Source organism: Dunckerocampus dactyliophorus, chromosome 17, assembly GCF_027744805.1.
Source record: "Dunckerocampus dactyliophorus isolate RoL2022-P2 chromosome 17, RoL_Ddac_1.1, whole genome shotgun sequence".
Classification (NCBI taxonomy): Eukaryota; Metazoa; Chordata; class Actinopteri; order Syngnathiformes; family Syngnathidae; genus Dunckerocampus; species Dunckerocampus dactyliophorus.
The window spans coordinates 7,981,371-7,994,455 of record NC_072835.1 but is presented as its reverse complement, the minus strand read 5'-3'; the positions used below and the strand labels follow the sequence as shown (position 1 = coordinate 7,994,455).

The window sequence follows — 13,085 nt, the reverse complement described above, 5'->3', positions numbered from 1 at the left end:
CAAAGCAAAACCGAAATAGGAATGAGAGTTGAATACTTTTGACAGCATCTGTGTGTGATTTTTCAGTTTGTGTGTGTGTTTTTTTTTTTTTGTGCTGGATGAAAACATTGTTGACCAAATACAGTAGGTCTCCGCTATTAGCGAAAAATGACCACGAGGAGTTGAGGCACCTATAAAAATGCCTATTTTGACACACTCAAGACAAACTAACAGGAGGTCATAAAACCAGACACCTCCCTGACTCACGGTGCAACCAAAAATAACACAGAATGTAACTGCACCCACGGACTATGCTGGTATCGAAATAAACGCTTACAAACTAACCATGCAAAACAATACTTTATTTTTATACCCCGCAAGGCATGCTGGGTAACTTCTTGTTGGGGAAGTGGGCGTATGGCGGGTTCTGGCAATTTTAGTATTGTTTTGCATGTATCTTGATACCCGCTTAGTCCATGTGGTACTGGTCTGTTGCTTGTGTTATTTTGGTTGCACCGTGAGGGAGGGAGGCGTTTGGGTTGATAGGCTCCTGTTGGTTTGTGATGCATGATTAAGCAAGCAAGTGAAAGTTTCCTTTCCGTGCAACTCAAGCTTTACCGATGTGCCACAAATCCAAAAAAGGCTGCAAATTTGTGCGATTGCAAATATGCGGGGATCTACTGTATAACCCTTATACGGAACTCAAATGAAATGTGCTGAACGAAAATGTAAACATTGCATTCCACTTCTCTTGCACGAAGCCTCCTTGCTATGAAAATATCTCTCACAATATAAAGTTTGTCTTTTGTGTTTTTGTTTTGTGTAAGTCCCCACACGTGGCGTGTTGCACATCACAGACGGCGGCTGTCAGTCATCGATGAAGGTCAGCCGCCCTGGTCCTTCATTCCTCATCCAGCGTCTGTACCTCTTCATTCTCGGGTCGGTCGCCATCTTCACCTTCATCTCCTCTTCCTGCTCTGCTCTGTACAGCTGGAGGATGCACATGAGGAACCATTAGAACTGCTGGCAGAACCTTTTCTGCTTCTCACTTCTATTAACAGCCATGGTTTGTTTTGTTTTTTGTTTTTGCTGGATGACAAACACACACGTCAGGTATTACCAAGTCTCTACTGACTCTGATAAGAAACATTTGGGCTCTTGGGCCACTTTTGGTATCAAACATGACAAACGGCCAGGTCACTGGTAAATTAGCTCCCTCCCTAGAATGAACATAAACGCAATACACTGGATATTTTTGGTGACATTTTTTTTTGCCCCCTCCAAAAAATAGGCCGTTTATTTCCACAGCAAACACATCTTGTTCACATCAAGTCGCTAAGAATTTATAAAAACCTGACAATACAGGTAAATTTTAACCAATGTTTAAAAAAAAGCTCACAATTTTTACATGTTTGTCTTTATGTGGGATGTTTTTTTCTTGCACTTTGTTCACCAGTCCTTGAACACATCGTAGTTGCTGTGAGACGCAAAAGTGAACCTTATATACAGTTTAGTACAATTAGCACACCCTTGAGTTTTTTTTAAAAAGATTTATAAATTAATAATTTGTGATTGAATACGGCCTGTTATTAGTAATAAAAAAAATGCATATTTAACCAAATTGTACTTATGCTTTGCCTAAATTAAGTATTTCAAGCAAAATTTTTTTTAAATGAACTAAAATACAAATACACTAAGTCCTCAACTTACGAACACAATTGGTTCCAGACGACCATTCTTATGTCGAATTGTTCTTACGTAATAGGTAATATTACCAATGATATAGGTACTACATGTACGTGTATACATATACAGTATATGTGTATGTATGTAAATATGAGTTTGGATACAGTAGTAATATTAAACGAGGGTAATTAATGAAAAACAATAATAAAAATGATATAATAATACGTAATGATAAATGTTATTTACCTTTGAAGAGGAGTGGCCGAGCATACGTCGTTGGTAGTGGAGGAGGAGTTATTGAAAAAAAGGACAAATCGCCGTCGACGTTAGACTCTTCTAAAAGAGGTAGTGTTCTGTGGGTGGTGTAGAATTAAGCAGGCCTATTAACTCTTCATAAACTTTAATCACACGCTCTGTCCGGGTTGTATCATACAACTCTTAGCCTTCCTCTCTCTTCCTTTTCTTCCTGTATCTGTTGGGCCCATTAGCAGTGTCACAGTGCCCTCTGCTGGTCAAGCATGTTGCAGTATAAATATGGACTTATAAGGCAAAACACATGAAAATATAGACCAGTCGGCTTTGTTCGTATCTCCGAATGTTTGCACGTCGGATGTTCGTTAGTAGGGGACTTAGTGTACATGGCAGAAGACTGTAGTATTTTAGTCTACATTGGCCACCAGGTGTTGGTGTTCAGTGAGACAAGGCACTTGACACCCCTCACTAAGGTCCCCTAGGGAACACATTTACTGTGACACTGCTTGAGCAGTTTTATTTATGTCTTACATGGCTTATTTACTCTTATTCTGTCTACCATATTGGGTAATACGAGTGTACATCAAAGTCGTAAGGAAGTACGCTAACGTGAGTATACTGTATAGCAGGGGTGTCAAACTCGTGCCATGGAGGGCCGAGACACTGCAGGTTTTCTTTCCAGCCCGTCACTAAAGCAGGTGATTTTAATGATCAACACCTTCAGTTTGAAGGAAGGAGCTCATCAATTAAATCACCTGCTGAAGAAACTGATTGGAGAGAAAACCTGCAGCGTCTCGGCCCTCCAGGGCACAAGTTTGACACATGTGCTGTATAGGATCTTATTTACTGCATGTCTAATAAGTCTTAGTAGACGCTGATTATGTCTACTATAAAGTATAGGCTTATACAAATGTAAAGGTGACCATAGGGATGTTATTTCATGTCTTGAGGGCTCTAATGTTGTTGATGTAAACAGGTTTTCGATGCTGTAACCATGAAAATATTCTGTTTATTAATACTGAATCCTACTTTGAGGAAATTCACTTATTGCAGTCATGCCTGGAACCAATTAACCGTGATAAACAAGTATAACTGTATAACAATCCAGCCGACACATTTTATACTTTAAAACAAGCTTATTAAGTGTGTGAGGCACATTTAAGGCTTAAACCTGGATTGTGCATTTAGCTTGTTAGCTCCCGTCGCTACTGAACAATGGTAATTGAAGAGAGAAAGGTTGTGGAGCTGAATCTAATCTATTAATTTCAACAGTCACTTTTATTGTAAATATTGATACAAAATCTGAGGAGAACATCAACATCAAGCTAGCAGGAGGGTACAGGGGAGGAGCAACCAGTGTCAATTACTCATAGATTTTCGCCATTTGCTGGAAGGTTTGGAACATACTGTAACCCCTGCCAAAAGCGGGGCTGCGCTGTATGTACACAAACCAAAATATCAGTTGCAATCACACAAAACGTAATGTGTGGGATGTCAGCAAAGCTCGCAAGACTGTGGGAGCATTACAGGACGAAATGTTGGGTACGTTTTGCTTTTTTCTTTGAAAAATGGACATGCCAGGTGAAACGTCAACATAGTGCGCAGGACCACAGTCCATCTCACCTACCCTCAGTGCAGCGAGCCTCAAAGGATTTCATGGCTGTGTTTTGCTTTTGTGGCTTTTTTCTAAGGAGGACTAACGTCAACAAGGCGTGGAAAGCACAAAAATACACACCAGAACACAGATTTGGTACATGGACATCTGTAATACAGTAGGTCGCTGCTTTTCACAATGGTTATGACGAGACGGCTATAAATATGTCTGGTTTTGACACATGGCTCGCTCCTACCCCTCCAAACTCCCCTGCTCGCTTGACGTTCTCCAATTTCAGATCAACTTTTGCAAAGAAGTGACTGTTGGAATTATACGATTAGATTCAGCTCCAGAACCCTCCCTCTCTTCAATATGCCTCACACACACATTGACCACATTTTAAACAAGAATGTCCGATATTGGCTTTTTTGCCGATAACCGATTGCTGATATTGTCCAACTGTCAATTTCTGATTCCGATATCAATCAATACCAAAATGTGTAACATATCTCCTATCGTGGAAGGACTGGACCGGACAGGACTGGACTTATTACCTTATTATGTATTATTAGTATTATAATTTAACTATTACACATACAGACCTGATCAGCATCTTAAGACCAGTTGAAAAATTGCTCAAATTCGCATTTTGCACATTTGGATCTTAATGAGGTTTTTAGTAGAGCTACAATATGCAAAAGCAAGAAGGAGTGAGACAAAAAACATTTGGAACTTGTAATTTCAACAAACAAACAAAAAAAACTGAAATAGGTTGTTTATCAGCTGATCAAAAGTTTAAGACCACAGGATATAAAAGCCAAAATCTGCTCAAAATTATAATTTCCTGTCAGGCATTCACACTGTCATGCCCTCCTGATGGCTAAAGCTAAGAAGCTTTCTCTTTTTGAACGTGGTCAGATTGTGGAGCTGCATAAGCAAGGCCTCTCGCAGCGTGCCATTGCTGCTGAGGTTGGCTGCAGTAAATCAGTCATTCTAAATTTTTTGAAAGATCCTGAGCATTATGGACCAAAAAAGTCAAGTGGTAGACCCCCCCAAGAAACAACAAAAATAAATAAAAATCACACCTGCGCTGAGCCGCAGGATCCAATTGGCTGTCCAACAAGACACAGGGCATTAAGGCCCTTACTGGTGCTGACTGCAGCGCAATAACCATCAGACGCCATCTGCAGGAAAAGGGTTCAAAAACAAAAAAGGAATTCAAAGACTTCGTCTCCTTCAACGCCACAAAAATGCCCGTTTAGACTTTGCCAGGGAGCATCAAACATGGGACATTGAAAGGTGGAAAAAAGTTTTATTCTCTGATGAGAAAAAATGTAACCTTGACGGTCCAGATGGCTTCCAACGTTACTGGCATGACAAGGAGATCCCACCTGAGATGTTTTCTACCCGGCACAGTGGAGGGGGGTCCATCATGGTCAGGGGTGCTTTTTCATTCAGTGGAACACTGGAGCTTCAGATGGCGCAGGGTCGTCAAACGGCAGCTGCTTACGTGCAGATGTTGCAGCGGGCATCCCTCATGACTGAGGGCCCTCGTCTGTGTGGTAACAGCTGGCTTTTTCAACAGGACAACACTGCAGTTCACAATGCTCGCTTGACCAAGGACTTCTTCAGGGAGAATAACATCACTCTTTTGGACCATCCTGCATGTTCCCTCATTTAAATCCCATAGAGAACATTTGGGGATGGATGGCAAGGGACGTTTATAAAAATGGCCATCAGTTCCAGACAGTTGATGCCCTTGGTGAAGCCATCTTCACCACTTGGAGCAATGTTCCCACTAGCCTCCTGGAAACACTCACATCAAGCATGCCCAAACCAATTTTTGAAGTGATTAACAAGAACGGTGGAGCTACTCATCACTGAATCCTACTGAGAACATTTTTTGTTCTGGTTTGGAGTTTTTTGTTATTTTTTTGAGCGATGGTCTTAAACGTTTGATCAGCTGATAAACAGCCTATTTCAGTTTAATTGTTGTTTTCAATAAATTACTTTTTCTAAATGTTTTTTGTCTCACTGCCCCTTCTTGTTTTTGCACATTGTAGCTCTACTTAAAACCTCATTAAGATCCAAATGTGCAAAATGCAAATTCTAGCATTTTTTCAACTGGTCTTAAGATTTTGATCAGGAGTGTATGTGTTGTGAAGCTAATGGATCCAGCATCAGCAACTAGCTTCTCAACATGGATGTACAACTTGCATAAGCAAACATCTGAGAAATACTGGCGATTGGGCATGGCAAAGCGTGGCCGAGGAGTCTAGTACCACGTCTGCCTGCCGCTATTTCCGCGTTTTTTTACATTCCCGCTAATCCGCTCACCATAAGTGGTGTTTTGACAACCCATCTCGTCCTGCCACCACCCTGAACACGGTTAAGCGAAGCTTCTGCTCAAGTATGTGCTGTGTGTGGACTGTTATGGCGAGATCACTGCTGCACACACTGGGGGCATCAAAGTCTATAAACTCCTAAACTTTGCATGGAAACACGCCCACAAATGTTGCTCAGATTCAAGTTACACGACCGCCATCCCCTGGTGTAAAAAATGTAACTACATGAGGCAGCAAAAAATTAGCAATGTTTTTTGCCACTTTGGCACTTAAAGGGCTATATCGGCTTTCATTATAAGGAAAAAAACGATACAGATATTGACCAATGTTACATTTTTATGCCAATATCGTGCTGATAATATCTGTAGGCCGATATTATCGGACATCCCTAATTTTAGTGTATAAAATGTATAGGTACAGATGGAATCAGAGCCACGGTGTATTGTTATCATAGCTTATTATTTGTTGTTGTTGTTGTGATTGTTATCATCATTATTGTTGTGTGTATATGTGTATGTGTGTGTCATGTAAAAATGTTGGATTTTTTTGTTTTAAACGTATATCTATGCTGTACATTTTACCTGTATTATCACAAATAATTTGTAAATTATTACTGATGTAGGATGAGTGAGATGTGTTTTTTGTGAAAAAAAAAATAATTTTTTGGCCAAAAATATGCAGATTTGTGGGCTGTGAATGCTGAGTCATGAATGTGCCAGGATTGACTGTATTCTATCTGCCTGCTCTCTCGTTATCATTATCATCATTATTACAGATAGTACATGTGGAGCATCGAGTCGCCAGTCAAAAATAAATGATATATGAAAAAAATAACAGTGCTGTTGATTGGTAAGTATCATGAAAGTAAGAAGAGATTAGAAAGTAAATAGAGAACTGTCTTGTTGCAGACCTCATAGTTTTCCTTGAGCCAGAGCCGTTTTTCCAAGAAGGACTGCCTGGTGTTTTCATCCAGACTGTCAAACTGAGACTGAGACATCTTCATGTATCGCCTGAGGATCAAAATGATGATACTAGTGTAAGAATGAAAGGTGAGGAATTCATCCAATTGACCTTGCACGAAGAACTGACCTCATGATGTAAAACTTCTCCTGGTCGCCGTACTCCTCCCTGCAGACAGTGAAGCGGTAAATCCAGGAAACGTACCAGGTCACGTAGTTGGTCAGGTAGTACGGGAAGAGCACAATTTGACACAACAGGATGTCTGACAGCTTGGGCTTCTGGTAGCCTCCTTTGATGTCGATCTTGGTTTTGATTATGTCACGGATCACCTCCTCCTCCTGCTCCCGGATCTCGTCTTTGGTACGCCGGTTCTTGCCCTTTTCTTTGGGGCGGTTCAGGAGGCCCTGTTCCTTGGCGATGGCGGTTGCCTGGATCCGGTATTTGGGGACCGTCACCAGGTACTTGATGGCCTCGTTGTAGCTGCTGTGCCAACTGTAGTACTGGAGAATCAAGGGACAAGTTTTAATCTGGCTTGGGGGCAATTTACTATTTCGCAAAGACCTTTGGGAAAATACTATGTGGTCTGACGAGACAAAAGTTGAACTTTTCAGAAGGTGTGTGTCCCATTACATCTGGCGTAACAGTAACGCCACATTTTGGAAAAAGAATGTCTACCAAAAAATCCTGAAGGTGAATGTCCGTTTGACCTCAAGCTGAAACCAACTTGGGTTCTGCAGCAGGACAATAATCCAAAACACACCAGCAAGTCCTGACCTGAATCCTATTGAGATGCTGTGGCATGACCTTAAAAAGGCGCTTCATGCTGGAAAACCCTCCAGTGTGGCTGAATTACAACAATTCTGCAAAGATGAATGGGACAAAATTCCTCCACAGCGCTGTAAGAGACTCATTGCAAGTTATCACAAACGCTGGATTGCAGTTGTTGCTGCTAAGGGTGGCCCAACCAGTTATTAGGTTTAGGGGGCAACCACTTTTTCACACAGGGCCATGTAGGTTTGGATTTTTCTCCCTTAATAATAAAAAGTTTCATTTAAAAACTGCATTTTGTGTTCAGTTGTGTTGTCATTGACTAATATTTACATTTGTTTGATGATCTGAAACATTTAAGTGTGACAAACATGCAAAAGAAGAAGAAATCAGGATGGGGGCAAACACTTTTTCACACCACTGTAAGTAAGATGTGTGTTGCAATAAATGTGTTCTGGACATGTGAAGGACGGGAGGTGACGTCAGGGGTTGCCTTTCACATGAAGTGGATTACGGCCATAACAGTTGCCCCTGTTATTATTTTGATTATTATTATTAGGATTCTGCAATAAACGCCTGTTGTTCGGGTGATCTAGTCTAATGCTTATGTGTCTCACTGAACATTAGAGTAACATTACTGACACTTAGTGACGAGGGTAGAATACTACATACCGTAGCATCTTTGAATGCATTTTCTAGATGTCTTACATTGGTATTTTAGTTCATTTAGCCATTTTTATACTTGAAAATGCTTAATTTAGGTAACATTTGCTTAAATATGCATATATTTGACCAATAATAGCCGTATTCAACCGCAAACCAGCATGATTTATTAATCAATATGTTTTTGGAAAACCTTGATAAGCGTGATGCTGCGAAATTCAAGGCACAGTGTGGCCGGGGGACGACCGTATTCTCAGAAGTCATTTAAGGCTATAATTCATTGAGCGGTCAATAGGTCTATTTATTTATAGTTGAAAATAAATTGAAATGTCAATCAAGTAACCTTAAACTGTAAATGCATTTTAAATTGTTTTCTGCATGTAAAACTATCAAAACATGTTTTGTGTTAACATTTTTGTGGCTTAGCTGTGTTGGTTAGCAAAGAAGCACAGTCAACCGCTAATGGCCTCACAGATGGGCGACGGAGCTGACTTCCGGTTCCTGTTTCTATGTATTAGCAAGCTAATAGGATGCTAACAAAGATGTTTTGTGATAGCACAGTTGGGCTCGCGCAGCGTAGACGACAAGACGCGTGCCATATTCTACGCTAACCGGAAAACGTACACAAACGGAGGCAACATTTTGCCGCAAATTTCGACGTCAACTGAAAAACACACAGGGCACACGCTAACCAAGGTTCCACTGTATTTTTATTCATATCCTTGTCGATTTGTAAATATGCAAATCTTGTTTATCCTATATATTTTTTAAATCTATTGTATTTTATTCATATTGTATTGCTTTTTATATAATAGGTACTGTATACTGTATACCTTTTTTTCTTGTTGCAAATGAGCTACTGCGACCAAGCAACTTGTGGATCAATAAAGTCGGTCTAAGTCAGTTCTTTTAGTTTGATCAAGCCAAAAACACGTCTCGCCTGCAGTCATACCTGGAATATAGAAATGGCACAAATGGTGACCAGGATGACGATCCTGACATCCACTTTAGGGGTGAGCTGTCGGCGGTAGTAGGCGTAGTAGTGCTGGTAGTACTCCTCAGGGTGGTCCAGCATGTAGTCGTAGTCCCTCCGAGTGTCCTCATCCTGCACACACAAACAACATTTTTAGTTCTGCTTTTAAACCAAAACTCAATTTAGGATGAGCTCATTTTGTCAGTGCAGCTCTGCACCACTGCAGAATACAACCACAGTAACAAAAATATTGTTCACTTGACTGTGAAGGTAATCCTAACGTGGCCCGTTTGGGTCTAGAATCAAAGTGTTTCCCACAGGTTTGCCACTACCTGTTCATCCTCGCTCGCGTAAAGTAGATGGCATCGTAACTCTGCTTCTTATCACACCTCATACACGCATACCACAGCTGACTCGGTGGTGCATTACCAGGTATCTGTTCATCAATACATTCACACATTACATCTCTTTCCACTTTGAATTTCACGGCTTCACTTCACATGGTTTTTCAAAAATATATTTATAAATTGCTCTTTCGTGGCTATTACTACTCAAAAATATGCATCCATCCATCCATTTTCTATGCCGCTTCTCCTCATTAGGGTCGCAGGGCGGCCCAGGGAGCATATCCCAGCTGACTACGGGTGACAGGCGGGGTTATATTAAAGCAAATTATTGCTTTGCCTAAATTAAGCATTTGCAAGCATAAAAATGGCTAAATGAACTACAAAAGAAATGTAAGGCATTCAGAAGACGCATTTTAAGACGTGATACAGTATGTAGTATTCTACACTGGTCAGTAGGTGTCCATAATGTTACATTAGTGAGACAATAGCCACCGCAGGAAGTACTGTCCAGAAACCAGAAATAAAAAATGGAACAACAAGGAACTCTCCCAATGCTAATGTGTGAATCTGTATTATGTCTTATTTTCTCTTATTATGTCTGTCTACTATATAGGGTAATACAAGTGTAAAGGTGACTATAGGGGTGTTATTTCATGTCCAGAACACTGAATTTCGAAGGTCATAAACAGGTTTTCTATGCTCTCGCTACGAAAATATTCTATTTAGAAATAAGTAATCCTATTTCGCGGAAATTCAATTATCCAAGTCAGGTCTGGAACCAATTAACTGCAAAATACAAGGGACTGCTGTACAATGTTCTTGTGGTGGATCCGGGAACACAAACGCATCGGCGCATGTGTCTAGCTCATGCAGTGAAACTCTGTGTCGGTGTCGTGTATCGCTTTGAGAGAAAGACACATGACAGATAGTTGCTGTTTCGCCTGTCACTGAGCCGTCAAACTTTATAAGGAAGTGTGTCTGAAATCCTCCGGCTGGGATAAGAACAAATCTTTTAAGCCACAAGTCTTGCGTTTAATCCAGTTTGACAAGGAGACCATTTTTGAACATTCTGATGTTATCGGCAAGCAAGCTATTTTTTGGGTTTTATTTCCTTTATTTCCATGTTTCATCCTGTTCCTCTTGAGCTATCAGAACTCCTGTGCATTTCAGCAACTTTTAGTTTCAAATATTTATAATTATATATAATTGTTTCATTTTCTGCAGGTTAAATGCCATATTTGTTTTACAGAAATGAATAATACAGAATAATACAATCATTTAACTATTGTATATACTGTATACTACTGAATCGGTATGAATCAGTTGAGTTTCTCGACTATGTTGCCTGCAATCAGGAGTAGACTGGTGCACAAATTCAGCAAGTTTTTGAGACTCGCCGCTCTAGCCGGTGTTTTGCGTAATGGCCAATTATGCAAATTAGACAGTAACATCATATTCCACCCCCACCCCATCTGTTGAGCCTAATAATCAATACAGTAATCCTTCGTTTATTGCGGCTAATTGGTTCCAGACTTGACCATGATAATTAAAATTCCAGCGAAGCACGATTTCTTTTTTAGAAATGGACTATTTTCGTAGGTTAGAGCATAGAAAATTCTTCTAGACATGAAATAACACCCCTATACTCGTATTACCCAATATAGTAGACACAATAACAGAAAATACAGCATTTAAGACGTAAAGACTTAAAAGACTTGTGCTCATGTGTGTTACTGTAAATGTGTTCCCCCGGGGAACTGAGTGACGTGCGGACAAGAAGTAATGTCGGGGTTCAGAGTTGAGTTTCAGCTTGGCATGGGTTACGGTCACATTATATCATTTGTGAACGTGAGAACTTCAAAGTTATTGAGCACTAACAGAATGGGCAGAAAAACGTCTGCTGTGGCAGAAAATGCAAAGGAGGAAGATGTGGAAGAGAGCCAGAAACCAGGTAGTCTCCAAGACGTAATGATGAAGAACGGCATGGGAGTCTGGTTGAAAGACATCAAATAAGCACGGTGACATAAAGTACCGGACAATGACTGAATAAATAATAATACTGCATTGTTTCATCAAGAAAAGTAGCTGCCTTAAAGAATATAAATTATGAAAATGATCACATTATATTGCAAATTGTGTGTACGTTGATGATTTGAAGCCGTTCACGCGCATCAACAATATGGTTGTGACTGGGCTCCAAAGTACACGCAAGTCCTGTGGCTGGGCAGCTGATAACAAATGAAGAGAACAAGTAAATGTGGCTTCAACAGAGCAACAGGTGGCCGACTTTTTCCAGTCAAAGTGGGTGAATGTGAACGTCAACAACATGGATACATGCATTCTAATGTCTGACAGGAACAACAACACCACACATGTCCCTTGATGTAACTTGTTAAGCATGTCTACCATACGTAGTATACACAGACTGTAGAACTTACTTTCTTACAGACATTGCAGGAAGTACTACGTTATGGTTAACATCATGCACAGGAGAGATGTGTTGAATAGTGAAAAATATTGAACCGACCTTTAACGTCTCGTATGCTGTTGCAACGAGGAGGAACTTTTTCTTGGCTGACTCCACAGTCTCTCCCTTCAACTCCGGATCTCCTGACCTGAATCTATCCGGGTGGTACCGCCGGGCCAGCTGCCGGTACGCCCGAGCGATCTCCGCCTTGGGGGCCTCGCGTGTGACCCCGAGAACATCATAGCAGACCTCCGTTCCGCAGTACAGACCCTCCACCAGCGCCCTGGCTACCGGCAGAGAGGACGCAGACAACAGTAAAACAGAGAACCACCAACTAGACCACACTGCAGCCCCTCCAGCGCCGCCACGGCAGCGCTCCGTGAGGGTAACCATCTCAACGACCACCGGTGCCTGCTGGCAACTCGGGGGTGGAGTACGTCATCAAAACGCACCGGAAACAAAGATGACGACGATTATTGGCGGCGCGCGGATATGACGTATTATTTCGTGTCGCGCTCTGCTGTTGTTTTACAAGATTATTTTCTTGACTTATTTTTACAAATTCAGATGTAATTTAGTTTTGTATCATGCTACATTTTATATATATATATATATATATAATGTCTATAATTCTAAAGTCTATTTGAATATTCTATATATTTCTATCCATATATTTCAATCTCATCAGTCAAAAAAATAAATAAATCAAAATAAAAATTACAGAATGACCCTCTTGCAGGAACCTACAATTTTACTAGTACATAATAATTCAAAACAAGACAGAAAAATGAAAATAAAAAAAGAAGAGAACATTCAAAACATGAAAAGAAAAGCAAATAAAATAATAGTAATGACCATTCAAAACGGGCTTATGTTTTTCAGCGCTCAATCATCGCCATGACATAAAAAAAAAACATGTAAAAAAAAAACAAACTTTGCATATATTGCCTAATGGACCAGCCGGCTGTGCTTATTCAATAAAAACCTGTAAAATTAAATTCAGGTTTTTTTTTTGGTGTTCAGTCATCATAACATTTTTAGGATGCAGTAA

The 13,085-nt window shown here is 40.4% G+C and overlaps 1 protein-coding gene across 1 annotated transcript; it reads right to left on the bottom strand.

The window, feature by feature from the left end:
• Window positions 1-58: 58 nt before the first annotated feature.
• dnajc25 (DnaJ (Hsp40) homolog, subfamily C, member 25) lies at window positions 59-12,484 on the bottom strand. The gene is made up of 5 exons (XM_054756672.1): window positions 12,095-12,484; window positions 9,200-9,352; window positions 6,946-7,316; window positions 6,767-6,866; window positions 59-969 (listed from the first exon to the last, which is right to left on the bottom strand). The coding sequence occupies exons 1-5, from the start codon at window positions 12,425-12,427 to the stop codon at window positions 847-849; spliced, it is 1,080 nt and encodes a 359-aa protein (XP_054612647.1). The 5' UTR covers window positions 12,428-12,484; the 3' UTR covers window positions 59-846.
• Between the last annotated feature and the right edge of the window lie 601 nt (window positions 12,485-13,085).